The sequence below is a fragment of the Pseudopodoces humilis genome, chromosome 2 (assembly GCF_049639895.1).
Source record: "Pseudopodoces humilis isolate 2021_Gansu_Grassland_sample_001 chromosome 2, ASM4963989v1, whole genome shotgun sequence".
Classification (NCBI taxonomy): Eukaryota; Metazoa; Chordata; class Aves; order Passeriformes; family Paridae; genus Pseudopodoces; species Pseudopodoces humilis.
The window spans coordinates 29,600,984-29,628,975 of NC_142201.1; the positions used below are offsets into that span (position 1 = coordinate 29,600,984).

Sequence of the window (27,992 nt, forward strand, 5' to 3'; positions counted from 1 at the left end):
GTAATTAAAACTCATCTTTTGACTCGTAAACTAAACAAATTTTATACTAAATAAAGAGTACAGAACAAATCCTAAGGCACTGATTTTCTCCAGCTCGAAATAAACTTTAAATATATCCAAGATAATCTGATTATGCTTTAAATTTACAGAATTAGTAATTTCCTTTTAAATATTCCGACTGCTCCCTTGCTGTACTAGTACCAGCCACTGTAGCAATGTGTCGCACATCTGATGTCAGAATCAGAATCTTTTAAATGGACATTTCTGCCAGGATCAGGCTGCAGCAGAAACCTGGGGCCCCATTTGCACAGCCCACTTACCTTGTTACTCTGTGTGCACACTTTATACATCAGCCTCTTTGTCCTACCTGCAGGTAGCGTTGTTGCTGATGCTGTTGGTGCTGGAGTTGCATAGGTGGCAAAGATGATGGCTGGGAAGGAGGGGTAGTTGTGAACCCTTGGTTTAACACTGCTTGTCCCATCAGTACGATTGGAGAGCTGCTGCTGGAAGTCTGCACTTCCAAACTTTGAAACATTTGTTGGGTTTGAGAATACCTATGGAAGAAAGAAGCAAAACAATCAAGAACAAAGTGCTGGAAATAAAGGTCTTCTCTTAGAATAGGGATGGTAATCCCCAGTCTTCCTAAATCATAGAATCACAGAATGCTGTGGGTTGGAAAGGACCTTAAAGACTGTCTAGTGCCAACCTACCTTCCATGGACAGGGACATCTTCCACTACACTCAGAGCTCCATCCACCAATCTGGCTTTGAACACTCGCAGGGATGGGCCATCCACCACTTCTCTGGGCAATCTGTTTCAGTGCCTCACCACCCTCACAGTATAGAATTTTTTCCTAATATCTAATCTAAACCTGCCCTATTTCAGTTTAAATTCACTACCTTTTGTCCTATCCCTCCATGCCCTTGTTAAAAGTCCCTCCCCCTGTCTCTTGTAGCCCGTTTTTGATACTGGAAAGCTGCTGTAAGGTCTCCCTGGGCCTTCTCTGCTGCAGCTGAGACCCCCAAATAATTCCCAATAAATGATTCCCATGCATGGGACCTGCTAATGTGAGCACTGTTGGCAGCACTGCCTTCCCTTGCTCTGTGCATGAACTGGACTTGGAGGGAAGAATACATCTCACCTCAGAATCCAGATCACATTTTAGATTCATTAAAGATTCTGGTTTATGCACATCTTGTCTTCAGCCACAGCATTCACATCCCAGGCTAATTAAACCAAATGGTCTTTGATTCTGTTTTAATATGCTGAGCCCTGAATGGCAGAGAGAGAGAAGCAAATGCACTTCCTGTCCTGCTGACTGTGACTGTCTGGGGGTTGGTGATCTCCTGCAGGAACATGGCTAGGGTTGATTACTTCTTAAGCTTCTCATACACATATTGCCAAGTACGATCAGCAGTTCCCTTCACTAAGAGCCCCACTCTAGGAACAGAAGAAGCCTCTAGAAACCCTCTGGAACAAGGGATGGGACAGAAACAAAATACTCCTCTTGCTGTTCTGCTTTTGCAAAGCAAAACTTAAATATGTGTTGTTTTGTGGAAGGCTGTGGGCAAAACCACAATGGAACTATTGCCAACCCAGCCTAATTCTGTTTATCCTGCAAAGGGTGATGAGATCATAGTGTGACTTGTGTTCACTCAACAGCTGTTCAACATTAGGGTTTTGTCAGAAACGCTACAGTCTGGGTACTTGTATGAGGATGTGAGCTCCTATAAAAGGGTCCCAGGAGTCTGTAAATCTACATGAACTGGGAGATGCCTCTTTGCAAATAAGGCCTCTTTTAATCAGAGGCTTAAAAGCAGAGCTTCAATATTTACATTTGACAAATTAACTCAAGATAATCTTAAACAATAATGACATTTAAAAAAAAAAGTTCTGAATGCCTAAATTCCTGAGATAACATTAGAAAAATACTGTTTTGTAAAAATAATTATTTTTAAAGAAATGATGTACAGTTTCTAATTATTTTAGGAGTTCACAATTAAGTACAGTGACAAAAAACCAGCTTAAAAAAAAAAGGTATATTTTGACCAGCTTGTTCTGGTTCCTTCATCTAAGTTTTGAGGAGACAAAACTGAGGTGAGGCTTTTTCGGCACCAGTCATTTAACTGAGCCAGTGCTGACTTTCTCACATTTACCTTGGTGGGTCAGAAGTTCTAGTGCTGAAGCAGGCAGCATGTGAGGGACAAAAACTCCCCCAGCCATGGCTTGTTAAAAGTGCCACAGACACTCTGTGTTTCTCTCTGCCATTCTTCCTGATATGACCCGGCAGGGTAAGGCTGACCCTGATGCTGGAAGGCAGGCTCAGCGCAGTAACACATTCCCAATATTTATAAATACTTTGTCATCTTACAAAAGAAGGGTACTTCCCCTCAAAAGCAACTTTGATGTTTTTTCTTTGACAAGGCACATACTTGGCCTGGGATCCCGCCATGCTGAGGTCTGAAGGGTGTCTTGCATTACAGGACCCAGGCATCATGGGCTGAATAGGCTGGCTAAGCAACAATCTGGCACATGAGAGAAAAAAAAAAAAAAAAAAAAGTCACATTGCTGGAAGAGAAGGACCCTACAATTTCCACACTGTGCAAAGACAAACTGCATTTTCACAGGCACGACACAAGGCCGAACGTGAGGAGGTCCGGCCCAGCTGCTGGCTGTGGCAGACGCATCCTGGGCACTGCGAGGCAGAGCCTGGGGCAGCTCCCACCCTCTGGGATGATCTGGGAGCCTGACACACACCTAATAAATCACATCTTTTTACCATTATTGTCTTCTTTATTATATGGATGCTTGAATTACGTTTTGCAACTTCGGTTAAATTCACCTCGTGCTTTTCAAAGCCAGCAGCAAGGTTTCAGTTTTCGTAACGCTACGGGGTCAGACAGCTGCACTTTGGGAATCTTAATCCACCCGTGCATTACTGCAGTCCCAAGAGCTGGTGGCGCTGCGATCGCTGTTCCCGCCGGGCAAAGCTGGAAGCCCAGCTCTCCCCGAGCGCGGCCCCGGCCCGTACCTGAGCTGCTGGTCGTGGCTGCAGCCGGCGGGCGCGGGGGTGCCGCCGCGGGACAGGCCGCCAGGGGGCGCCGCGGGGCCGCCGCCTGAGGCGAACGGCGCGGGCGCGCCGCGGGGCGGGGCGCGGCCACCGCCCGGCGCCAGCTCCGAGCTCCGCGCCGCCTTCGGGCCCTGCAAGGAAGAGGAGAGAGCGGTGAGACAGCCCGAATCCGGGACCAGTGCCTAGCGGTGCCGCCACCGGCTGCCGTCACCATACGTGAAACGACTGTCATGCCCGCGGCGGCCCCGGGCCCGCTCCCGCCGGCCAGCAAACCCGGCAATGCCCAAACAATCCCCCATTTGAGGCAGGAGCAAAGTTAAGCGTGGGGAGCTGCCGCCAAGCCCCCTAACAGGAAGAGATCAAAGGAAAAAAGTGTTGGGTTGTTTTTTTTTTTTTGTTCCCCCCCCCATTTCACAGAATCGCAGAACGGGTCAGGTTGGAAGGACCATCTTGTCCAGCCTCCCTCCTCTAGCAGGGTCATGCCAGCGCACATTACACAGAATCGTGCCCCGACGGTTCTTGAGAAATCTCCAGTGAGGAAGACTCCACACCCTCTCGGGGCAACCTGTTCCACTGCATGGTCGCTCGCACAATGACAAGTTCTTCCTTGTATTCTGGTGGAACTTCCTGTGCATTAGTTTCTGCCCCTCGTCTTGTATTTGTTATAAAGATACACTTTCTATTTTAATAGAGTCATTATAACACAGGTGTGTAGGAAGTGAAAAGCTACAGCTGGGGGACTCTGAAGACAATCATGTAAATATGCTTGCCACACAATCAAGAATCAGAAACAGGAGCTCAGTTTTCTGTGAAGGGAGGTACAACAGGTGGGTAGAAGAGCAAACACTGGAAATGGTGAGAAACCAGCAGTATGAACAAAAAAAACAGTGCCAAACCTAATAGCTTTCACAGATCTCAGCTACTGCTCAGGCTGAACTTTATTTTGCTGTGCAGGAACCTGTTAATGCTCACAGCCTGAGGGTCTCAAATGAATCTCAATGTATTCTGTGTGCCACCTCAGCAGACAAGCTTTGTTTCATTGGTGGTGTCTGACTGGGCTCAGGGAGCATTCTGAGAGTATTGAGAGCTGTCACTATTTCAGGTTTCCAGTGTGATCAGTTAGGTTTCTTTCAGGACCACCTGAAGAACAGTAAGTCACCAACACACTTTGCATGCCCCCCTGCTCCACTTTCAAGATGAAACAGCTGCTCAAGTAACCCTCCTGGCTGAGGTCTTAAAGAAAAGCTTTAAGGTAAGGTAAATGCTGTAGGGAAACACTTTTTATAGGCTGCCCTTATACGGAAAAATAAGAAACAGAAGGCAAAGGCACAGTTACAGGACTGACATGATTTTACTTGCTCGCTTAATAACAGCTCAGTGTTTCCTTTCCATCCAAATGCTTCTCTATTCAAAGAAATAATTACCTGGCTCGATATCACGCTTGCTTCTCTCAGTGACTGCTGGTTTGTTGTTTGTGAAGATGAGATCTGCCCTTGAAGTTGAGGACTGGGGACAAGCTGCTGCTGAGAAATGGCCCCTGACCTCTGCTGTAGCTGTTGTGGATCCAGCTGCTGAGTATTGCTAAAGCTCAGGGACACTGTTGGCTGCTGTAAGATCATCTGGAAAAGAAGAGGGGAGGATTTATTTACATAGCCCAGATGTCCTGAATAATGAATGTGACAGAAGTAAATCCAAGGATATATTCTAAAATACAGTTAACACATTTTGACTAATAACAAATTTACTGTTAGCTGGAAATCACCTGTCATTCCTACATTAATAGCTCTACTGTTTCTTGGTTTCTTGTTCTGCAAGTGCACCCATTTCTTGTGAAATGTGTCTTGAAGGTGCAAGTCCTCTCTCCATGGGGCAGGCACAGCCCTCTTAAGAGCAGTTCCCAGTACATTTACTGTGTTCTGGGGCATCCTGACCAAAGAGAAGAGAGTAACTCCATGTCTTTTCAGTCCTTTGTTTCTCCTTTTAACAAAATCCACCTGCCTTTCAGACAGAGCTGTCTTTGAATTTGTCTCTGGAAATTCAACACTTTACACCCAGCTGAGTTGTCGAATGTTTTTAATGAGGTCACAGTCAGGCCAGAGCTCTCCAAGCTGAATGGCCGTGTCCTTATCATTGACAGGATGTGTAAACAGACAGTCGCTGTCATTTATCTGATTTCCCATCAGGTAACTGTCACCTGGTGTTCTTCCTAACTGTGCCATGCATTTGACTTGTGCAAAAGAGCTAGCAGCTCCTCTCTTAGTGTTTCTGTAAATGATGTCCTCTCTAAGTCTGCCTTTAAAGATGAAGCTTTCTTCTTTGAAAGTTATAGGACTTGGGAATTTTTGCTTTTCTTGGGGCTATTTCTTTTATTACAGCTGTAAAGAGGGAAAAGTAATCTTTTAAAACCATGCATTATTAATGCTACAAGCTCTCTTTGCAGTATTTCAGACCTAGCCTTTCTGCCACCAAGGACTGTATGGAGATACACATCCCACACAGTTGACGTAATTTTTGGATCCAATTCTGATTCCACACCACTGCTACATGTGTGGAACTCTATTAATTTAACTGAAGCTACTTAAGTTTTAAATTAAATCAGAATCACAATTATTCTCTTCATTATTCATCCATCAGTCTCATGCCTAGCAGTACATCTGAGGTATGCCCAGTAATTAGTACACCTTTGTGCAGCTTATTGCTATATTAACAATTCCCTAAACTATCATGTCCCCTCTAATTTTTCCTGGAAAAAGCCCATACCTTTCTCCAAAGGCCCAACATAATGTACTGCTTTTCTTTGCAGAAGTATGGCTTGATCCATCATGTTTGTACTTACTTATCTAGTTTTAAAAACACAGCTTATTTAAATATGATAAATTTTTAATTAATTTCTGTGTGCCAAGATTTTACCCAGGAAAAAAGGTACCGACAAAGCTTACATTAATCAGCTGGGACAGGGGGGCAATTAAGGAAAAGCAACAGCTTGTTTCAGGTGCTGTAGGCTAACCACATCTCAGAGATGTCTGATAGGAATAAATGGGTCAAGTGACAGGGTTGGGGCTGCACTAGCTCTGAGTGTTTTCTTTTAAAAACACTACTCACTGAGTTTGGAGCCATTACATATCAGAAAGACAGATGGTCTCGCAACTTCTGCCAAGTAAATAGGTCTTATTATGAATAAATCACAGACAAATATAATGAAAATTCATTTTCTTGTTTATTTTTTGTACATAGAAGCTAAGATTTGGACATGTTTAGTACATGAAGTCACTTGATTAGCCCTAGCAGTGAAACAGGTTGCCACTGATATAAAATTTAATACAGAATTCAGAACAGGCAAAGCAAGTGGTGCATGTCAAGAAAGTGATGAGGAGGGAGTGTGAGCCCACTGGCACTGGAAAGATCACTGCAAATGAAGACCTTTAGGAGGATTAACTTAGTGTCCTCCTTGTACATGGCGCATGGCATTGGAGAAACACTCAGTTCACCCAATGCAAATTCAACATCAAGGAGAATGTCAGGCAGGGTGTGAACTTGCAGCAGACTACTTACTTAGCAGGGACCTCCCTGTGTGCTTACCTCACTTCCAGATAAAGGCCAAGGAGTTTATCCTCCAAAGAAAGCAGAGTAACCTACTTTGCAATTACCAGAGTGTGCCACTGGGTAGGAATGTGCACAGTTAATGGTTAGCAGCTAACACACCATAAATTTAAAACCAAGCTTGTCCCAGGAGGCCAATTTCATTTGTTCATATGTTTGTACCCTGAGAGGGCTCTAAGTGTTTCATACCTGGGGACTCTCTGTTGCCATTACAATGGCCAAAGCAGCATTGTTACCCTCTGGACATGAATGACCTGGAAAAAACAAGCTCAGAGCGAGAAGCAATGGTGACCATGTCCCTGCAGAGCTGAAGACTTGACTTATCAAAACAAGAGTTAAAGTGACAGAGAATTGAAGAGTGGAAATTTCCACCTGCTACTTAAACCTAAAAGCTTAATTTGTACCTAATGGTGTTTTTTTTATAATGGGCCTCTTTTGTGATAGTCCTGTCTGAATTCCCTCAAAACACTGAAATACAGCAGCTTTAAATAACAAGACAAACCTTTTCATAAAAAATAAAATCTTTCCCTGTCTAAGTAGATAAATTAGCAGCCTCCTAACTGTATTGCTGCTAATGATGTCTCGTTGGTGATTTTGTGGACTGCAAGGTCAGTGAAGCATCTTACAAACATTTTTTAATTGGCCAGATTGTTAACATACACAGCAAAGCAGCAAGGAAGAGGAGGGACCCTCTGACACTGCTGCCCCCTTATTCCAAGTTAGATGGGCCCTACAGCTAATGACTGCATCACACTGACAAGGCATCCTGAGCAAAACATCTCTTTGACTCTACCTGTTCTTTGGATAATCAGGGGATTATAGTTTTTGGGTTCATCATTACAGGCATCAAGACTCTTTCTTTATGTAAAATATATGAAGATGAGAAGCACAGCATTGGGAAGCTGAGACGCATGGACCTAGAAGAGAGCCTGCTTTGCACATGATGGGTGGCTGTGGATGGTCTTGATTGTAGTTCTTGCAAGCTGGTCAGGCTCAGCCTTTCTGCCTTCCTCTGCATCTGCGAATCATTAGCTAGACTGTTCAAACTGGAGCAGACACAGCATCCTTCAGACTTCTGAGGTTACTCTTTCTGCTCTTGTCCTTCATTGTCAGGAAAAGCAGTAACAGAGATTTAATGGAGTTTTGAACACTTTTATTCAGGGCTTGCAATCCTCCCGATAGTTTCATCTTTCTCTGCACAAGGCTTCCGCAAACAGTTTCTAATGCAGACTACTGTGCTCAGCATCTGTCTGGCTGTGAAAGCATTTCTTCGTGGACTGCCGTATTCAGTTTTGAAGATCTCTGAAGGAAATGGAAATCGAGCTTAATTCTCCATGGAGCTACCTGTACACTTCTGTGCGGAAAGGAGTGAACCAGTGGGGATGATATGCTAATAAATCAGCTAATAAGGGAAAAGCAGCGAACACTTCCCCCTGTTCAGACAGCCTACATCACTCCCCCACGCTTACAGCTCTATTACGCAGTGTATTAAAGACACCAAAAATGTGCCTGATAGTAGCCTGTTTGTTACTATGCATTTTAGCTTTGATAGTAGACACAGTGTGATCAATGTCTGCAGACATCCAGCTCCCTGAATGATGAAATCTGTGCGGCAAAGCACGTGGTTAGATTTCTGATTTAACAGTTTACTCCTTGCTGCTTGTGAGTCATGAAAGAGCTGCATGCGAAAGTGTGAGCCTTTCTTTCAAATTGCCCCTAGCCAAGTAAGACAAAATTAATTCCTTGCCTCAATCTATCCCTGCAACAGCACAGTCATTTATTTCTGTGTTTTTTGTTTTTTTACCTAGAGAAAGTGGGAGAAGAAAAAGGCCCTGGCCAGGAGTGAGTGTGATCACTCGCATCTCATCACCTTGTTTGACTGCTCTGAGACCAAAAAGCACACAAAATACAGAGACTGTATTCTCTGTCCAGCATTGCTGGATTATCCCCATGCAGCACTGCCATTTCAGGCATATATGCAGCCCTCTGCATTTCCAAGCTTTTTCCATTCTCCCTGCCTCTCAGTTCTGCATCTACTGTAAGCTGGTAAATGGTAAGTACTGATACCAGAGAACTTGTAATGGTCTGAAAATACTTACTCCAACCTGGTGCAGTCTTCATGGGAAAGGGCATCACCCAAATGGTGTAACTCAGAGCTAAAAACTGGTAAGGGGTGGGAAGTACAGAACAACCCACCATTTACCCTCTGGGCCTCTGCCTGAGCTCCCTTTGAGTGTATCTGAGAATCTCTCCCATGAAATGCACCTTAATGCATATAGGAGACAGCTTTCTAAAACTAAAATCTGTTTCCTGCATATAAGAATGTGCTTTGAAATTCTATTTTTGCCTGAATAATGAAAAAAGAAGAGCGTGTATGATTATTGAAGATGTCACCAGGAGAGAGTAATGGTTGTCACCCAGCTAAAAAGAGAGGAAGTGAGAATATCATGTCTCTTGATATTCATAATAACAATAATAGCTTTCAGACATATGACATGATTCTGAACTGAATACCTGTTAATTGCAGAGAGATTTTCTCTTCCCATTAATCAAAGTCAGCGGAGAACCAATAGAAGAAACACACTGAAGCTAAACCTGGTTTCCCTATGTGATTGTATGGCACCAGGAACAGGGAGTCCCAGGTTTGGAACCCACAGTTGCTGTGTTGTCTTACAACACTGCACATGCAGCAACTTAGGTGGCAAAGTTTATAATTTAAGTTTGCTGATCCCTTAATTACCCAAACATACAATCCCAATTTGTTAATGTGTGAAACTGCATTTCCCAGATGCTGATGATGCGTGAAAGTCTGTTTCTGTAAGTTGCAAACAAATTTCCTACTGACTTCAGTAGGTCCCATCTTTGCATCCTGCTCGTAAAATACTCTTTGAGATGTTTGTTTCCTTGACAAAATCATCTTGTTAGTAAAATACTCAGAGTCCCCAGTGCCACATTACTCACAAGGATCATTTAACCAGGCATTTATAGTTAAGTTATGAGGAACATAACAGTAATCACCCCACATTCAGAAAACTTCCATAAAACTGGATGATTTGTCCATTTGTTGTTAAAGGAAACCTGTGATCTACTAATTAAATAATGCACTTGCCATTATTTCTGAGGTTTGCTAGACGTAAGGGGTACAAAGCACATACTGTACTAGAGAACACTACCTCCATGTAGGAGGTATCAAAGGGAGAAGCAGAGCAGGCTCAGTCAGCTTCACCCTAAAGGCATAAGCCTGTCCAGTGAAGAACAAATTCAGATACTTCCCAGGTGTGAACAAATGAACATCAACAGAATTTCAGGGGTTTTAATGTGACAAGGCAGTCTGAACTTCAACATTCTTTCTACTACAGACTATAGCTATAGCTGGTCAGTCTGAAGATTTGGTAGATAAAATAATAAAATATATTATAAATGATCCAAATTATTCTCCTCCTCCTGATGCTGAGGTATTCCTTCTCTTCTACCAGAGAGCTCTTAGATCTTTCTTGACGTAAGTTACTAAAGAGGGTTTTAGGGGGCAACATCCTCATTCAGATGAGCTAGTTTCCACTTGTCCAGATATCCTGTACTCTGGAGCAAGTTGCCAAGTCATGTGAGAGAGGATGCTTGACTCTGCCCCTTCCAATAGTAACACACCTGTACACTGGAGTCTTGGACCAGGCAGAGCTGCTCCTGTATCTTCTGGAGCTCCTCTTGCTGCCACCGGATATTAGCCTGCAGGATCCGTGTCCGCTGCTCTAGCTGGTCCTTGATGGTCTGGAACATGCTGAATTGTGCCGAGAACTGGGGGGAAAAATAAAGAAAGAAGGTGGGGGGAAGTCAGTCATTATAATACAAACAAGCCTCAGAGAACATTTTTCAGCAAGGAGTTACTGGTTTCTTGATTGTAAAGCACAGCTGAAAAAGGAAAATGTATTTGTGATATTCTAACATGTAGGCAGAGACAGATCTTGACTATTTTGAGGGTTATGCACATATATTAAATTGCCTCAGCTAGAATGATCTGCATACAGTTGACCATGTTCTGTTTTTCTGTCAGTAAGGACTGTTTTTGAGAGCATGCTACTTTAAAATATCAATAGCATCTTAATTGGATGGCAAATGAAAGCATTATTTTCATTAGCTTGTACTTTGGAGCCCTTACTGTGGTATAACAGTATAATCCAGATGTGTTTCACTAATGCTTTCCTTCTGCACAGAAATAGCAGTTCTGCAATGCTTTGTTCTGCTGATGACTTACTAAGGCATCACACAACAGACCACAATAAACATTTTCTGGATTTGTTCAGCCGAGTAGTACTTAAGAGACAAGAAATACTCATTAAGTTATTTTTATATGTGATTTAAAATGAATAGCTCAATTCAATGGAAGAAAGGCTGTTCTAAATAACAGTAAAAAATGGAGATCATTAATCAAGGTCAAGAAGCAGGTGCAACCTCCAATAGCACACTGGCACAAACTGAAGTCATTCAAGAATTGAGGAGAGGACTAACAGCAACAAATCCCTAGTATATGGTGCTTTCAGGTATGATTCAAGGTTCACCAAAGTTAATAATTACTTTAATAGTTTTGGAATAATTGCTTTTCATAAGCTCATATTCCAAAGGTTAAAAGAAAAGTCTTTGAAGAAAAGAAAAAACCACTTCAAATAATCTTTTTAGGTTTTTATGTAATCAAGGCATCCAAGATCTTTTTGAAAACATGCAGGGCTATGAGTGTACAGGCAAAAAAAGAAAAAGAAAAAAAAAATTGCTGTAACTTGAAAATGCTGCCCTGTCCCTATAGTTGTTCCAGGGGTTCTGTGGTAGTGGGTGAGCTGATGCTCGCTGCTGGAACCTTCCTGTTCCATTGGTGAACTGGCTTACATTGTTTCTGGCTTTTTAGTAGGAAAGAAGAAGAAAACAAGACAGGAATTAAGGAGTGCTCTGGTGTTAGCAGTACTGTACACTTCCTTAGGTGAAATTTCTGGCTACTTAGAGAAAGCTAAATGTGACAGAAAAGATTTATATAAGCTAACTAGTTCACCTTAAACCAGTTAAGTATGTGAAAGTAACTTGAAAGTACCCTGTAGCAAAGCTGACATCTCCAAGTAAATGGCCTTTGGCAGAGACAGAGCAAGAACTTCAGAAGGTTTATTCCATTTATCAGGTGGAGGGTGGCTTTCCCAACAGCCTGGGAGGTCACTGCACAGCATAGTGGCCAGGTGGAGGTCAGTCTCACAGCCAACCCTGCTTAGGGGCAAGGAGGGCTGCTAAGGTGGCACCTGCAGTTGCTGGTGACAGAAGCCCTCAGAGCCCATTTTGCTGCCAGAGGCATCTGTGAGCGCTCACAGCTTGTGCTGTCTGCCCAAGGAGGTGACATGAGCCCTGTGACTCATGGTGCTTGTGCCTGCGAACAGCAGTGCCATCATCTGCAACCTGCTCCTCTCCCAGAGAAGGAAGATGGTGTCAAACCTCCCAAAGGGACGTTTGTGTTACTTTGAATTGGTGTCACAGAGGAGAAGACAGAGCAGGGTCTCCTTCTTTCTTTCTTTCTTTCTTTCTTTTTTTCTTTCTTTCTTTCTTTCTTTCTTTCTTTCTTTCTTTCTCATCCATGTATAAAGAATTAACCTGAGGAATGGTTGAGCAGGGACCTCAGATGTTCAGGAATAAGAGCAAGTGACTCAAAGGAGAATCCAGTGCTGCTTGTTGTCCCCAGCCATGTGGTTCTGAAGAGTCCCAGGTATCCTGATTTTAGGAGTGGAATGATGCTATGAGCAACAGATCATAAACAAGATGCAGCTAATTCCTGCTTTAACCTGGGTCTGTACAGAAGGATCTTTTTAAAAGACAAGTCTCATAATCTAATTATCTCAATATGAACTCTTTTAGTGAGGACGGCTTTTAAGTTTTTAAAAGAATCCTTATTAGAAAAGGAATTAAAAACAGTTTTAGCTGTTTTTAGAGCTTCATTTTAACCACCCAGCTTGGTGATGGCAGACTATTGATTAACATGCAAATTCCTTGAAGATCCTTTGAGAAAGGAACCTGATTTTCTTCAATGGATCAATGTAAGGAACTTTAAACCAGGTAATTTCACAATCACTTAATACTTCAAAAAGAAACAAAATTCATTTCTAGGTCTTACTTTTAAATTTGAATTTGCTTTGTAAAGTTGCACACAAGAATATACTGCTGTTGATTTTAAAATATTATTCCTTAATTTTTTTTGTGCAGGTTCTTATATTTAGCATATTCATCTTATGTTGTCTTTTTGTTCTCTTTTTTACATGCTTTTTGTATTAATATACTTAACACCAACAATTAGCTGGTATACTGGAGTGAAAGGTGTTATGGATGAAGACAAGGAACTTTCTCTTGCTTTTCTCCTTTTCCCACTCTAACCCCCAAATAGTTGATAACTCTAACCATAACCCCTGTGCTTACAGAGCTTCTATTGTTTTTGTACAACGAGACACTATCAGCAATTGACTTGCACCAGAGAGTATTTATCTCAAGACCATTAACTGCTCTACTAATTAAGGGAGAAATCTCTAATTGTATAATAAATTTAAAGAACTTAAAACATTCCACAGAAAACACTGCCCACAACTTTAACTCTGCCATTACCATCAGATGAAGTTGCTCTTCATCTCACTTAGGTATTTTCAAATACAGAAAATCCTTAGGAAACTGCATGTAATACATAGAAAAGTGTCATCTTCCTAGATACAGTCAAGCATGGGAAACTAAACCTGTGAGATCTCTATAGCTGCATTAGTTTAATCAAGGTTTGTTAATGCAGGAAAAAAAAAACAACCCAAAACAAGCAAAACCCACAGCAGTAACTTTATCTGGTTTCTTAAAAAATAAAGTAAAATAAAGTGATGCATTTGGGATCATGTCAGCAGATGTTCTGGTAGGGATGGGCTCAATGCACTAGTGCTGGTGACGGTCCAGGGAGGCTCTACAGTCCAGGAAGAGGGACGGGCACTTCCATGCTGTGGTTCCTCTCTTCCACCATGGGCATCTGAAAGACACTAGCTGGACCATGCCCAAGGAGAAGTGTTTTTCTGCACTGAGTGCTACCCCAGCATCCCAGGGTGTCTCCCTCTCTCTAGGAATTGGGTGGCTGCAGCCAGGGGAGGGGCCCTGCAACTTCTGTGTCTATCAGGATGGTTCCTCATCTCAAATGTGATCAACAAAAAGATGGATGTCTCAAGACATTGTGTTCCTATAAGCATCATGACAACAGGCAGCCGGGTAAAGAAAATAGAACCTATTGTTTTTTTAGCTCAGTTTCCTTTAAAACTTTCTTTTCTGCCTACCTTTCAACTTTCTTTCAATCCTTCTGGCCCAAGAGATGAGCCGTGTTTCTTGCTGGAGACATTCAACAGAGTTGTGAGAGTGTCAAAAATACCAGATTGCTGTAACTTCATGAAAGCTTTAGCTGAGCAAAGGAGAGAAGGATCCACTCAACCCTTCCTCCTGTGGGAAAGGCTGGCTCCATGCACCAGCCCTGCAAGAACAGGCCCTGGGAAACTGGATTTCATTAGTTTTGCAGCTCACCGAACAACTTGTTCTTCTGTCATCTGAATAACACCTGCTCAATCCCAAACAGATTATTAGTGTTAATTGTTATTCAGTCATTAACATCCACTGTGTTGTAGGGGATGTTAATTTATGACAATGAGGAAGGCAAACAAACAAATATTGGGAGCACTTGATTTAAAGTAAACAATTTACATTCAGGTGACATCTAGGGTGACACTGTGCTGTCTGTTCATTCACACAAGCAAGGCAGAAGCTAAAATCCCATTTCAGTGGAGACAAAACCATCACAGCCTTTCCTGGAAATAAAACTACTCAAAGTTCAAGCAGATGGTGCCCGAGGCAGCAGCTCGCTGCTCGCTGCAAACACAGTTGTGGCCACTTATAATGTTTTCCCTGCAGCTGCCACCCTGTAGCCAAATGTTAGCCACAAGGACACCCAGGGCCTTCCAGCTCGTACCATCAGTCACCTTCAGCTAAGGACAAGTGGCAGAAAGGCAGCAGGGAGAAACCTGTGCAGCTCCTCCTTGTGAGCTGGCAGCAGAGCACCTGCCACACTACTTTTAAAAGCAATAAGCTAGTGTTCTGCCACTAAACTGCTGGGAAATGGTCAGCTAGGAAGCCAAGGAAGTGTTCCCGGTGGGATGCACATGTACCTGGTTTTGTCCCTCACTCACCTAGTGCTGCAGACATCTTTGTCTTTTAAATAATTAATTATGTTGCTGTAGGCTGACATGTTAATTATTTTAAAGTGTGATTTTAAAGTGTGATACAGCATAGTATCATAATATTCATAACAGTTTATGAAAATCACTCAAGTGTGTGAAGATTTGGCACTCTCTGCAGGAGTTTTCCTGTGGAGTGTGGACATCAGCAGCCTGAACTGCAATGTCCTGGTGTTATTTCCCTGCTCCACATTGAGCTTCATCTTGAGTTTCGCCAGGAGCACTGCTGTGACTGCTACCAGACGGCAGCCTCTGTAGACAGACTCAAGTCAGCCATCTTCCTTTCACCAAGATTTAGGTGGCCCAAAGAGGCTTAACCATTCACTGGACAGCACTCAAATTTGTCAGAAAAAAACTGGAGCTGGTGTGCCAGTAAGAGCCTTTTACTGGGAAGGGACAAGGCAGCAGGGCTCTTGGTAAACAACTGGAAAGCCTCTCTTCACAAAGAGCTTTGAAGGAGAAGAAAGGGAAGTAGAAAAAAGTCAAACAAAACACACGGAGACTTATCATACATAAACTAATTGATGTTTGAAAATGCATTAATGAATAACAGAGAGATGTATCTGTAAAAGAAAATGAATGCTCAGAGCAGATAATTGATATGCTATTTATTCACTGCATGCTAACATGGAGTCATGAAAAGAATATTAAACATGGAAGATAAATGAGAATTTGTTATTTTAAAGCCAGGATCCTCAGGACTCTATATGTTTTATGTACTACAGAATTAAACTCTGGGATCTTGTGAGTGAGTATACAGTATCAATGGTAGAAGCAGCTTAGGTCCAGCAATACTCAGTCATTCCTAAAATCAGAGGATGATGGGGTGTATCATCACAGCAGGACCACAGGAGAAAAACAGTGTGCTGGGAACATGGTACTCAAATCTGCTTCTTCAAAATCCACTGCAAATGTAACCCTGAGATGACTTTTTGGGCCATCACCCACTTTTGAGATATGGGTTAATAGACTGGAAGAATTTGAAATTTGTCTTCAGCGGCATCCTCACCATTACTGGCACACTCACAAAATGGGTGTTGTAGAATTTGCATGTCCTTTACTGCTAGTTAGCTCTGCATCAGCACAGCCAAACAGGTGTTTTTAGAATGACTGGGTGTCTCTGTTTTTGGTTTTAATTCTCATTGTGAATTTGATCTTCATGGGACCTGGTTCTGTAAAAGCAAAATTGTAAAGTCTTTTTCCATCTGTTTTTTGTCCTCCCATAAAATAGATGTGTGCGCATCTGAACCTACACGCACCTGGGCTTCTGAACACCTGCATGCAGTTACATGTTTAAACATACAAGTGTACAATTCAGATTACTTTTCCACAATATTTTAAGTGTTTGAGAGTTTGGATTTGGGGATTTTAGTTACTAGAGAGGTAACCTAAAGGCCCCAAAATGAGAAAATATCAGGAGATAAGCAAGTGACCTATTCCACTTCCAAATCCCCAACTAACCTGTGCCAGAGGTGCAGGCTGATTTTGCAGAGTTGCTTGAGGCAGCAACTGCTGTGGGAGAAGCTCACATGGAAGCTGAGAAGGCAAAGAAACCTAGGTTAAAAACAAAACAACCCAAAACTTTATTGATAAGTTTGGCTCCTTTATATTTTAGGTTTCTTCTAATGCCATGGCTTCTGTGTAAGTTGTTTTTAATTGCTAAGGTGCGTATGTGGCACATGCTGTTACACCCTCTGCCTATTTCCATGATTCCTTTGTGAAGTTACCTGAAGAGCAGTAGGTTGGCTGAGTCTATGCACGGATAAATCCTGCTGTGTGCTCGGCGTTCTTGGCAAGGGAGTGTTAGACTCCGTAATCAGCTTTGTTGGTGTAGCTGCAAGAAAAGAACCAGTGAGATCTTACATGCTGGAAATCAACCCTGTTTGAAGTGGGTAATACAAGACCTGGGTAGAAATTGTAATGGCCTGGCTAAATTCCGGTGGGAGTCAGGGATGTTCTTATTGACTTCAATGACAGTAAAATTAAACTGATAAGGAGGGTCTGGGCAGATATAAAAGTAAATTAGACAGATTATGATTCTATGCTCCAATAAGCAGTATAAAAGGGCCCACAAACTGTTCTAAACCAGCTGGAATTCCCTTTATATGGGCTGAATAACTGTAAATTTAGGTTAGCTTATTGGCTTTTCTTCCAGACCGGGAAGCAGAAACAGTATACCCAAGTCAACATTGGAGCATCCTAAATCTTGGCCGAAGGAGAGTCACCCACAGGCTGTTAACTACTCATGTAAGTCTTGAGAAGTCCCATATTGCTCACACTGATGCCCTAAAAGCTGAAGACAAAATCCTCATTTTTGCAACAGATTGAAACAGCACATTTCACATCTAATCCCACTGCTCATCTTCCAGTATTTAGGTGGTTGTGCTAGAACCTTCCCTCCTGTACATTACCATTTCAGTTTTTGCACTTCTTTGTCAGTGCATATCATCAATACCTCATAATTTACTGTTAATTAGCAGCTGTGGTATGTAAGTACACATTCTTTAACTTAGCTAAATTAAAAATAATTCCATAACTCAGGAATGCCACTCACATGCTGGGTCTGACTTGGGTGTGTGGGAAGATTTTGGCGAGCTCCTGGATGATACTGAGGGTGTCCGACTAGCGCTGAGGATTGAGGCACCAATATCAAGTGCATTAAAGTGCTGTTCAGGATCCAAGCTGGTGCCACTGTCCTAAAACAAAACAGAAAAGGAGAACAGCTATTGCATCTGTCAGAGGTAAAGCATTTTTAAATTTAGTATTGGTTGCACACCAGTTCTCTGGCAGACCTGAAATGACTTGAGCAGAACTAATCTCAGGTAGGCCACCAGAAGGCCTGGACAAAGGCATCAGCTCCCCTTCCAAACAGCACGAAACTAATTCATTTTACAAACAACTATCACTGAGTTAGAAATAAATAGCAAGCTACTGCCATAGTCACTTTGTGCCTTCAGATGTTTTTCTGAATCTTTCTTTTGTGTTCAGTTGGATGTGACAGCAACTGCAACCTCTGTGAGACACTAGGCCATGCACTGAAGATGAGCTTTGCCTAGTCTTTTCTCAAGATGAGGAAATGAGATGTAGCCAAGAGGGCTGACTGCCAGAACTCATCCAAATAAATCCTAAAATGTAGTACCTTTCCAAGGAAAAGTCGAGATATCTCACACTGCCCCTGCCCATGTTCCATTTCATTTGTGGCTGTTACTGATCTCCATGTTTATCCTTTCATAAACTCACCTAATTTATGTCAAAATTCCTCAAGTGAACAATGAGTTCTGAAGCTGAGAGAATCCACCAGCACTGGAGCAAGACAATGCTGGAGTCTTTGGTGATGTTAATATAGGAACAAGTTGTGATTACTACATAAACTCATGAAAAAAGATTTTCTCATTATACCTTTAGTGCTGAGGACACAACCTCTGAGGACACTTCTTCCAAGCCCATCTCTTGTCTCCTCTCCACCCGAACATCTGCATAACTGAATGGAAAACATAATTCTACATATCAACATGGAATTACTATATTTCTTAAAATGTGCTTTAAGAGAGTGGAGGAACAAATTACTGTACATTTTAGAGGTTAAACTGACAGCTGAAAAGTGACTTAAGTCAAATGCTACTGAATAACATTTGAGAGTTTTAATTTTTAGGTTTTTCTCTGTTCCTATCTTCTTGAAGTCGAGATGCATATTAAAGAGCTATATAAAAAGGTCAGGTTCACATCCCACAATCACTTTATGACTTCACTGGAAAGCTTCTACACATCTCTTTAAAAACAATGGAAGGATTAGAGGAAGTGAATATTTAAGGGATCTGTCTATTCTCTATTTTTGCACAAAATGGAAAAGTGCCATAGTTCATCTGCCTCTAAACAACAACAAAAAAAATTAAGCTTAACATAAACTAAGGTCTGGTCTGATAATTTGCTATAATGACCCTATTTTCTTCAGAAAGTTCAGGCTTAATATTTTTGTTATACAAATGATGTTATATTTTTAAAAGAAAATGCTGACAGATAGGAGGATGATCTTTTCTTACTGCCCTTTATGTCCCGGCTGGTTGATGGGATTTTCCATACCTTACCACCATGTGTGTGCACACAATGAACTCTGGCTTGGAGTTCCACTGGTGGTAGGTGATGTAGTAATGGGTCTGGAGCCAGATCCACTGCTGTCCTTTGGTCAGAAACCGATAGCAGCATGACTTCCCCTTGCCGAACTGCATCACTGACAGCAGAAAATACACACAGCTTGTAGCACAATTTCCCACATGAAAATGACATGAAAAGTGAAAAAAAAAGTGACAAAAATATCTGTCATAGGTAGACAGGAGTATAAACACCAATTTTGAGTAAGTGCTCCTCTCAGCCTTCTGACAGAACAAAAAATCATGATTAGTAGGTATCTTCCTCTGACACTTTGGGTAGTACATTCCAACACGGTACAATTAACCTTAAGTTTGGACACTAATGAAGTAATGTCCGCTACAATTTAAACATAGATCTTGCCCTGCTTTATGTGCTGATCACATACTGCTTAATTAAACACCTGGGATTATTTTCTAAGAGTGATCATAAATTCTAGAGTAGAAAAGTACAGGATAAAAATGTTTGCAAAGATGAGTATTGTGGGCAGATAGATGTATTTAGTATGAGGTTATCATAGGAGATAGACTGTGCAAAGACAAAAATAATTTCAAAGAAAATTCCCAGACTGACAAAAATTCAAACTACAGTAAACCAGGGTGTACTGAAGATTTTGAAGATTCACCAACCAAATTATCTCTGCTTTTCCCTTCTAGTGATTTCAAGGGGTTTCCAAACATCCACATATTTAGCCTTCCTATATTTCAGTGTCAACATATAAAAAATAATGTTGACATGATACTTTCAAGACAGGCAGAGGTGGTAAGCTGAGATACTATAGCCAGTTTTGTAAGCAAATATTTGAAAAGCATTGCCTTATTTTCTTTGCTTAGTGAAAGAGTTTTTCAATTAAATCCTAATAGACCTATTTAAATAATCACAGCTAATCCCAAATACACTGTGAGCAACACTGGAAACACAGTGAGCAACATGGGAGATAATCCACAAGAATTGCTTGAACTATTTCTTCATATTCTTTATTAATAGAACAGGGGTCAAATCTGGCATAATTTATCCATTCAGTGAGTCTCACTGACTACTTTTGGGGACACAGAAGGTAAAATCATATATTTCAGAGTTTGGTCTGTCCCAGATTCCAACCAGCTGCAGTGCCCGCAGTCTGCCACAGCTCTGCTAAGATGCACAGGCTGAGTCAAGAGTCAAACCTCCCCTTCCAAACAACACTGAAAAGAGGTGTCCCAGTGACCTCCCAGGAACCTGGGCCATGTGATACTTACAGTGTTCGTGGCACCTTGCTAGCAGCTCTAGGTCATCTATGTGGTAATAGTCGTAGCCAGAAGTACCCAGCACTTCAAAAGGCAAGTATCCGATAATTGGCGGTGCTCTGCGGTTGGGCACAATGTGAGTCCATAAAACACAGAACAAGCAGCTCTGCATGTTGATGCAGAAGGCAAAGAGCCCAGATCTACTTTCACTCATCAGTATATAGTTGTTCACCTCAGAGGGCTGGATCCTGGCTTTCCCCCACCTTGAGCCTGGGATACCCAGCTGGGCACAGCAATACCAGCAGGCACCATCCCAGCAGGACAAGACTATGACAACACTCCTTCTTCAGGGAAATTATGATTATGGAAAGTAGTCCAGCTTCTCAGGGACCTTTACACAGGAAACTGCTATGAGGGAGCCGTTCCCTGGCTGCTGTTTGGTCAGGGGCTCTGCAATGGCTCCTGCAGCCCTTACACAGGGGAGAATGCGTGGGGAGGTGTTTGAAAGCCATCATCTGGTGGTACTGGGGGGATAAGAGAGGAAATAATCTGTGCTGCTTTCCTCTGGATGCCTGGAGAGCTCATCTGTGGCATGCTGAGGCACTTGCTTTGTACCTTTGCCAGAACAGATGCCTCAGGCCAGCAAAGACTTTCCCTCCATAACTCAGTGGGAATTGCACACATGCAATCAGTGACTGGATTTGGAAAGGATTTCTGCAGCTGTATAATAATTAGATCATTTTGCCATGTGACAGACTTTGGTCTGTTGATAATTTTAAAGGAAGGAAGAACAAGCTAATCACAAATTCAGCTGAAGAAACAGAGTCCTTTTGTTTTAAAAGCCCATTAAAATAAAAGCAAAAGTAAATGTAAAATAGTAAACATCAGCTTTTGTAGGAATTTCAGTGGCAGCCCTCCTTTTCATGAGATTTAGATGTGAAATGGAACACTACTTGAGAAAACTGTACTTGTGAAATAGTAGTAGAAAAGCAGCAGGGCTTTTCTTGTCACCAACCTGTGATCCAGGAATAAAAATTTCCACTCCAGACTGTGTCTTGATGTGAACTCCTCTAGAGGTTCTTCTACGATGCACATCTCCTGTCCAATGGAGAAAACTGACTTATTGAGAGTTGGAGCTTCACCCCTCTGCTTCATTTAGCTTTTGTTAGCTAAAAATACATGGTGCATAAGATAGAAAGCAGAGGATTCACCCATTTTCTGGCCATTCCAGAGAGCAAACTATTGTATTTATCAATGCCAAAGTTTTTTATAGGAGGTAGGGAATAGAACTTGTAATGCACGCGTACTTAAGAGCTGAGACTGTGCCTCAGGGTGCCAAAACTTCTTTGGCTTTGAAGCAATGCCTGGGGTGTGATGGCCGTGGGCTTTCTCAGCATCCAGCCTGTGCCTGATCCCACCAGGGCTTGCCACATCTTGCTTCACTCCCTCTGTGTTACTAAAGATACCCACCAGCCTTGGTCCTTTTGGATGTCTGCCCTCCAAGCTGAGAAAGGGGGACACTTCTTCTCCCTCAATAGCTGCAGAGGAGAAGATGGCTTTTTATGCAGCCAGCCTGCATGGGACCTGTCCAGTGGGTAAAAAGGGTCAGTGTTGCTTTGCACCTCACTGCCACAGCGAACAAGCTGGCCCTTAAGGTTCAGAGCAGCCCTGAGTGCTCACGAGCACGATAATTAGTGAGTTATGGAAGGCAGGGCACAGGGCTGTCTGCGAGGCAGGAGCAGGGAGATGAGGATCAGGAGGCAGTCAGTGGTGGTCACTTGCTGGGTGGAGATAGGAAGTAGAGGGAAGGATGGCAGCACAGCACACATCTGTGCTGTCTGCATGCCTCATGGCCATCTCACTGTCCACTCCAAGCTCTCCTCTGCCAAACTCTCCTCTCCCACTGGGTGCTTTGCAGGGGCAACTGCAGCTCCACGAGCTGCCTGAAGTCAGCCTGGAGGCTCCTGGCCTGGGACTTCCCAGCAGCAGCATTCTGAATTTGTGGCATCCAGGGTTCCTGTGTCCGTCACATCTCTCCTGCAGGAGGGTCTCCATCCTCACTGGTAAGGACAGTCTGTCCACTGGCCTCCAATGCTGCTACTCCCCTGCTCCCTGATGTCACATCCCCCCATGCTGTGGGCTCAGTGATACCTTCCCATCATTTCCATTACTGCTTCTCTCTGCTGTCCCTCAGGCAGAGGAGAGCACTGATGTTTTAAACTCTGTTGAGACCAGAGAACAAGCTGAGGTGTGCCCCCATAAAGCAATTCTTTGATACATATCAATGCTGACAATGCTGTTGTTTGAAGTCTCTAGCTACATAGAGGCAAAGGGCTTCATAAATACCTTAAATTCTTCTTTCCCCCTCTCCAGTTTAGGCCAAAATCCATGCTGATGCCAAGAACATACACTAAAATTCAAGGTGCAAACACTGCTGTGTGCAACCAAACTGCTGATTTTGTCTTCCTTAGCTGGTCAGATGAACATTTTAAACTCATTTTACAGTAGGAAGTCAAGAGTGGGATTTAGGTGAGTCACCCAGGTGAACCAAAGAGATGTGTGTTCAGGACTTTGTGGCAGTTAAAACCTTCTCTGGACTGTTCAGCAGCTGCTTCCTCCCTAGCATTGGGTAGCTCATTGCCATGAGTAGCCCATTTTGTTTCCCTGCTTATTTTGAGATGCTAGCTACCCAAAGACAAGGGAATTTGCTTTTAGGGTTCTCAGATAACCTCTAACTCCAACCCTTCTGCTAATATGATTATTGTGGTTAAGATTCATGAGAAGTGTCCTCACTTACCCAGAAGGGACTCTACTTGCCTGCAGGGTCAGGAATCAGTCTAGAATACCTTGCAAGTTCCAGAGCAGTAATGGAACCAGGCCAAGGGAACAGTGATTTCATACTGGTCACACCTCAATTACATAAAAACTCTGGGCACAGGACACCTGGTGCAGTAGTTCACATTTATTAATTAGGGAACAGCAGTGTTAGGCACAAACTTGGTTTGTCTATTCTTATAACCATAAGCAGCTATCTTACTTCCAGGATTTGTGAGAAGGGAAACAAGCAGTAGTCCACCAAAGATGCCGAGGAGCACAAATGGAAGTGTTGGTGGTCATCTGTATCACAAAATCACAGAATCACAGAATTAACTAGGCTTGAAACAAAGACCCTTGAGACCTTTGTACATTGCCCATTGTAGGAACAGAAAGCAGCAATGAGGAACCAAATTTCAAAGCGACTTTGCAATTCCTATTTCAAAGAGGGTTTCTGTATCCTCTGCAATAGGGGCAGAAGTGACACTGCTTCACAGATCCTGGCTTGCACTGATAATCCCCTTCACTGGATTTTTATGCATGAAATGTGATATCTGTAATCCATTCAATTAGCAAAACTAAGAACCTTCTGTGTCACCCCATCTGAAAGTGTTTTGTGAAGTTCTGAAATGCATGGGACCCAGGGTGAGCACTTACCTTTAAAAACTGAGGCGTTGCCAAACGAACAGTCGCAACAAAGCAGATTTGCTTTCCTGGGGATGTTCTGTAAGCCCTTGGTACAGCCTCATCAAAGCCATTGCAAGTGGAGTTAGGCACTAGTTAGGGAAAAAAATGGGACCTGGAGTCATGCCTCATAAGATTTGCTCTCCCTGAATATTTTGCACACGCCAAGTGTACTAATAATACTATTTTTATTCAGAGAAGTGCTCTAAAAGCTTTCAAAGCTGATATGCATATATTTAAATCCAAGTCAGTCATGTTAGGCAGAAAGGCATCAGAGCTTAACTTCAAGTATGAATTTTACAGGTTAATCCTGATAAAAATAAGGCCAAACCTTATTACAGAGAATAAACCAGTTTTCTGGAAAGAAACCCCACACATCCAATTGCTCTTTTTCACCACTCACAAGGGAAAAAAAAAAGAAAAAAGCTGCAGCATGCCTAGCACTGTAACTTCCATGATCCAGTGAAAAAAAGTGTTGGCAAAGAAGGCAGCTGAAGAGAGTTCGTCAAGTCATCAGTGGCAAAACACCGGGGCCCACAGCCAACGAGGCTTCATCAAACTAGCAAGAGGATGCTTGTGATTCTTGGCTGCTGAAGAATGCCTTCCCCTTCTGCACAGAAAGAACTGTCCCCAGTATGCTCAAGTCATCTTTGTTTTAAAGAAGAGGAAAAGGGACCCCATGAATAGCACTGACTTCCAGAGATGGGCACATCTGGCAAGTCTGCAGATGGCCTGTTGTCTCCTCCAGCTGGGCAGAGGGAAAAACTGGATGTGATATGGCTACACATTTTGCATATGTTTTTTACCTGTGTATTTCATAATTGCATGGCTCCAGCTGCTTTGAGAGCCCATTAACACCTCCTGCCACGGAGATGCATTGCCAAAAGGACATGCTGCTGTGAACTAGCCCACAGTCCAGTGTTAGAATGACATAATACAAACTATTCCCCCAAGTTCAAGCTGTTTAGAGATGGTAATCCCACTCCCACAGCTATGAAAGAAAACGGTGTGCCAGGCTGCAGTAGGAACTGGGCTGGATTCTTGCCCTGCCTAGACAACTTTCTCCCATAGGGGCAGAGAAGGTCCTATATAATAACCAGAGTTCACCAATATGAGCTGATTTAATGCTAATAGGGATTAATACTAATATGAAACTCCTTACTATTAGGCCTCTATATCCACCATGAAGTTTCTGACAGTTTGGCTCTTTGCACAGGGCAAAGCATTACTGTGAAACTGAAGAGTTTTGTATCTGGGGAGAAGATAACTACCTATTTTTATCCTGGGGTGCTTCTCACTGGGATTTCATTCACTACCACAAATTGCAGAGATGGAAGGAGTCTCAAGTGATCACATGTTTGGAACATGTTTTGGAACCTGATTCAACCTATTAAAAGCCTTAGAATATTGATGCATTACTGGTAACAAGGATAACAGGGTATGAGACATTAAAGAAAGTATGCTGAGTGGAATTCACACCTGTGATTAACTGGTTTAGGCCACTGCATGTACAATATGTATTGCACCAAGAAGGAAAAGCAAGGTTGCTTATCTGAGAAGACAGCACAGACGTGAACAGAGGTCAAGTCCTCTCTCATAGTTGAGACTGGAGGGCATGGCTGACTGGATATACAGAAAAAATATGGGCAAAATTCTTGTCCTTTCACCAGCAGAGCACACAAGCTCTCGGGACTCCCTAGGAATATGTGTTCCCATTCTGATCCTGGGGTTATGTGTATATATATGTGGGCTTCTATGTGATTATTAACACAAAAAGTTGAAAAAAAGAAGAGTGAAGTTCTACAGGACACACGAGTAACCTAAGTAAAGAGTTACTGGTCTGTCTCTGATATTATTATTTAGTGCAAGGCTGTTGATTTCTGTGTTAGTCCTGTTTAAAAATTAATGAGAATGCTATAAGCCTGCATTACAAGCATTGTGAAGTTGCTTCCAAGCTTGCTATGTTGTGACATTTGAAGTCAGTGGGGCTGTTTCTCTCTGTAATAGACAAGTTCAGTATCAAATTCTTGCAGTCTGGGCTCTAAGATATGAAAATAAGTGCATTTAGCCTCCGAAACACAGGTATGATAAGTTAACCTAGTTAGTGAACCATGGGCTTGCAAATGACACCAGTTGTAGAAGGAAGTGGAGACTGAGTCACACCAAAAAGAGCAGATGGCTTTTTTGTATCAGTTGTTAGCTGTAAACAGCCACGAGCCCGAGACATATTCCCAGAAGACAGCAGAATGGATCCCTGAATGTGGCATTTACTTAGACAAGAGCAGAATACTTCCCTGAATGTGGCATTTACAAAATAGGATTATATTTCCAACAGGTAAATGCAGTATTAAGAGGGTAATAATTATTGTGTAGGACAGCTAGGCAGTAATTTGGTATTTCCTCACAACATTTGGAAATGATGAACTTAAGCAGCAGAGAATGAATAAGCCCAAAGAGATGACACAGAGCTGGCCTGGCTGGATGCTATCCTGTCTTTGAACAGCTACTGTGCCGTCTCATACTCGGCTGCCTTTGACAAAGTCCAGAGCATTAAAAGCCTCAATGATGCAGGCAGGTAGCCACTACATTGTCAAGTACATCTCCATCTGAAAATGACAACTAAAATAACTGAAAAAAAAACAAAACCCACTCACATTTGCTTCTGAATTATTTTGCTGCCTGACTTAGGTTGTTGGTATCTTTTTTTTCCACAGTTCTATCTGCACAGCTCTATCTTTTGCAGCTCGTCAGTGAATTTCAACCTTTCTTGATTGATGAATTTTGAAGTGTAGTTAAAAAAAGAGACCACTAGATGAATTAAAAAAAAAATACAATCCTGGTGTAACCTTTTAAAAAAGCCTTCTGAAAAATCATACTTTACGACTCTCTAAGTCTCTTTAAAAGAAACACAGTATCTTGAGGTAGCAAAATTCAGTAGCAAACATTCTGAGAGTGCCACAGGAAAAAAGTGGAACAGAAAATATAGGATCAATCCTGAGGCAATGGTGATAATAACATTTGTTTTCAAATATAGGGCTTGGAGTGCTTTTGTCAAAAGATGCCTAATGAAAATGTTAGGCTGGCCATAAACAGGTAAATGAAAGTAAATGAAGGCCTGTGTGTTTCACAATTAAATGATTGAGACAAAATATCTTGAGTAAAGAATCAGAAGGTCATGTGACAAAGCTAAATACATAATCAGAAAGGTGAAACAGTTGTCTCATATGTATCAGCTAGCTGATGCTCCTTGGTGTGAATTTTAGTGCTTTTTGTGGTTACCTGTCACACTTGCTGCTCCTAGGGTACCACAAAACTATTTTGTGAAACTATTAAATACCTGCAAATATCTCATAAGATACAAAGAAACTGATTTACCTATCTTTGATTTTTCTTTTGTTTCTTTTTTTTTCTTTTCTTTTTTTTTTAAAGACCAGGACTAGGGACAGAATGTTTCAATAAATAATATATGCAAGGAACCAAGCCCTTCACTATCACAGACAAAAGAATTTTTACCCTTAGGGTGAGAAATTATGCCACATGAAATGAATGAAAACATGCTTAAAGAAACAGATGCCACTTTATTCAGTTAATAATAGTACAGGAGTTAGTTGCTTGGTCTTCTTACTTCAGTTTGGAATGTGTAAAACATAATCTTCCTAAGACAGCAAACCTCCTGCTTATGCCATTTGAAAGAAGAAATCCCTCCTTCCTACTTTGTCAGGAGATGTTAATGTTTAATGAACCAGTCTTTGTGATTGTCAAACAAACTGAATAGAGATTTCAAAAAATACGAGCCAAACAGACCAGAATAAAATAATTTAATATAAATTAATTCAGGCCTCAGATAAACAGAATATTTGGCAATTAACAGATATAATGAAGAAATCTAAAGTGATGATGGTAAGCCAGACTGCTCTCAGTAGCTATGTAGATGAGTAACAGTGACAGTGTCCATACATCACCTGTCCACTTTGATCTACTCTCTCCTCTTTGCTCCTCCTGTTTCTTCCCTGGCCATCCTATGCTGATATGGATCCCACACAGATTCTTTAGGACAGGAATGGTGTCTTCTCTTTGCATAGTGAGACTAGCTGAGTGCTGCATATTGTCAGCTGCAGCTTCTATGATATTGTTAATAGCAAATAATAATACGCAGCTGTTGGTTCTGATCAAAACATTCATTTTGA

General features: G+C 42.1%; 1 protein-coding gene across 2 annotated transcripts in view; it reads right to left on the reverse strand.

Annotated features, from left to right (window-relative positions):
• Nucleotides 1-27,992, reverse strand: part of NPAS2 (neuronal PAS domain protein 2) — a 103,894-nt gene that overhangs the window by 2,174 nt on the left and 73,728 nt on the right. For both annotated transcript variants that reach the window (XM_014250399.2, XM_088051739.1), the window contains 13 exons: nt 23,779-23,897; nt 21,323-21,405; nt 20,320-20,426; nt 19,016-19,163; nt 18,335-18,416; nt 17,490-17,631; nt 16,663-16,769; nt 16,397-16,471; nt 10,317-10,463; nt 4,496-4,690; nt 3,033-3,202; nt 2,434-2,526; nt 368-554 (listed from right to left, as the gene is read on the reverse strand). In XM_014250399.2, the coding sequence (XP_014105874.2) occupies nt 368-554; nt 2,434-2,526; nt 3,033-3,202; nt 4,496-4,690; nt 10,317-10,463; nt 16,397-16,471; nt 16,663-16,769; nt 17,490-17,631; nt 18,335-18,416; nt 19,016-19,163; nt 20,320-20,426; nt 21,323-21,405; nt 23,779-23,897 (1,655 nt within the window). The remainder of the gene's footprint in view (nt 1-367; nt 555-2,433; nt 2,527-3,032; nt 3,203-4,495; nt 4,691-10,316; nt 10,464-16,396; nt 16,472-16,662; nt 16,770-17,489; nt 17,632-18,334; nt 18,417-19,015; nt 19,164-20,319; nt 20,427-21,322; nt 21,406-23,778; nt 23,898-27,992) is intronic.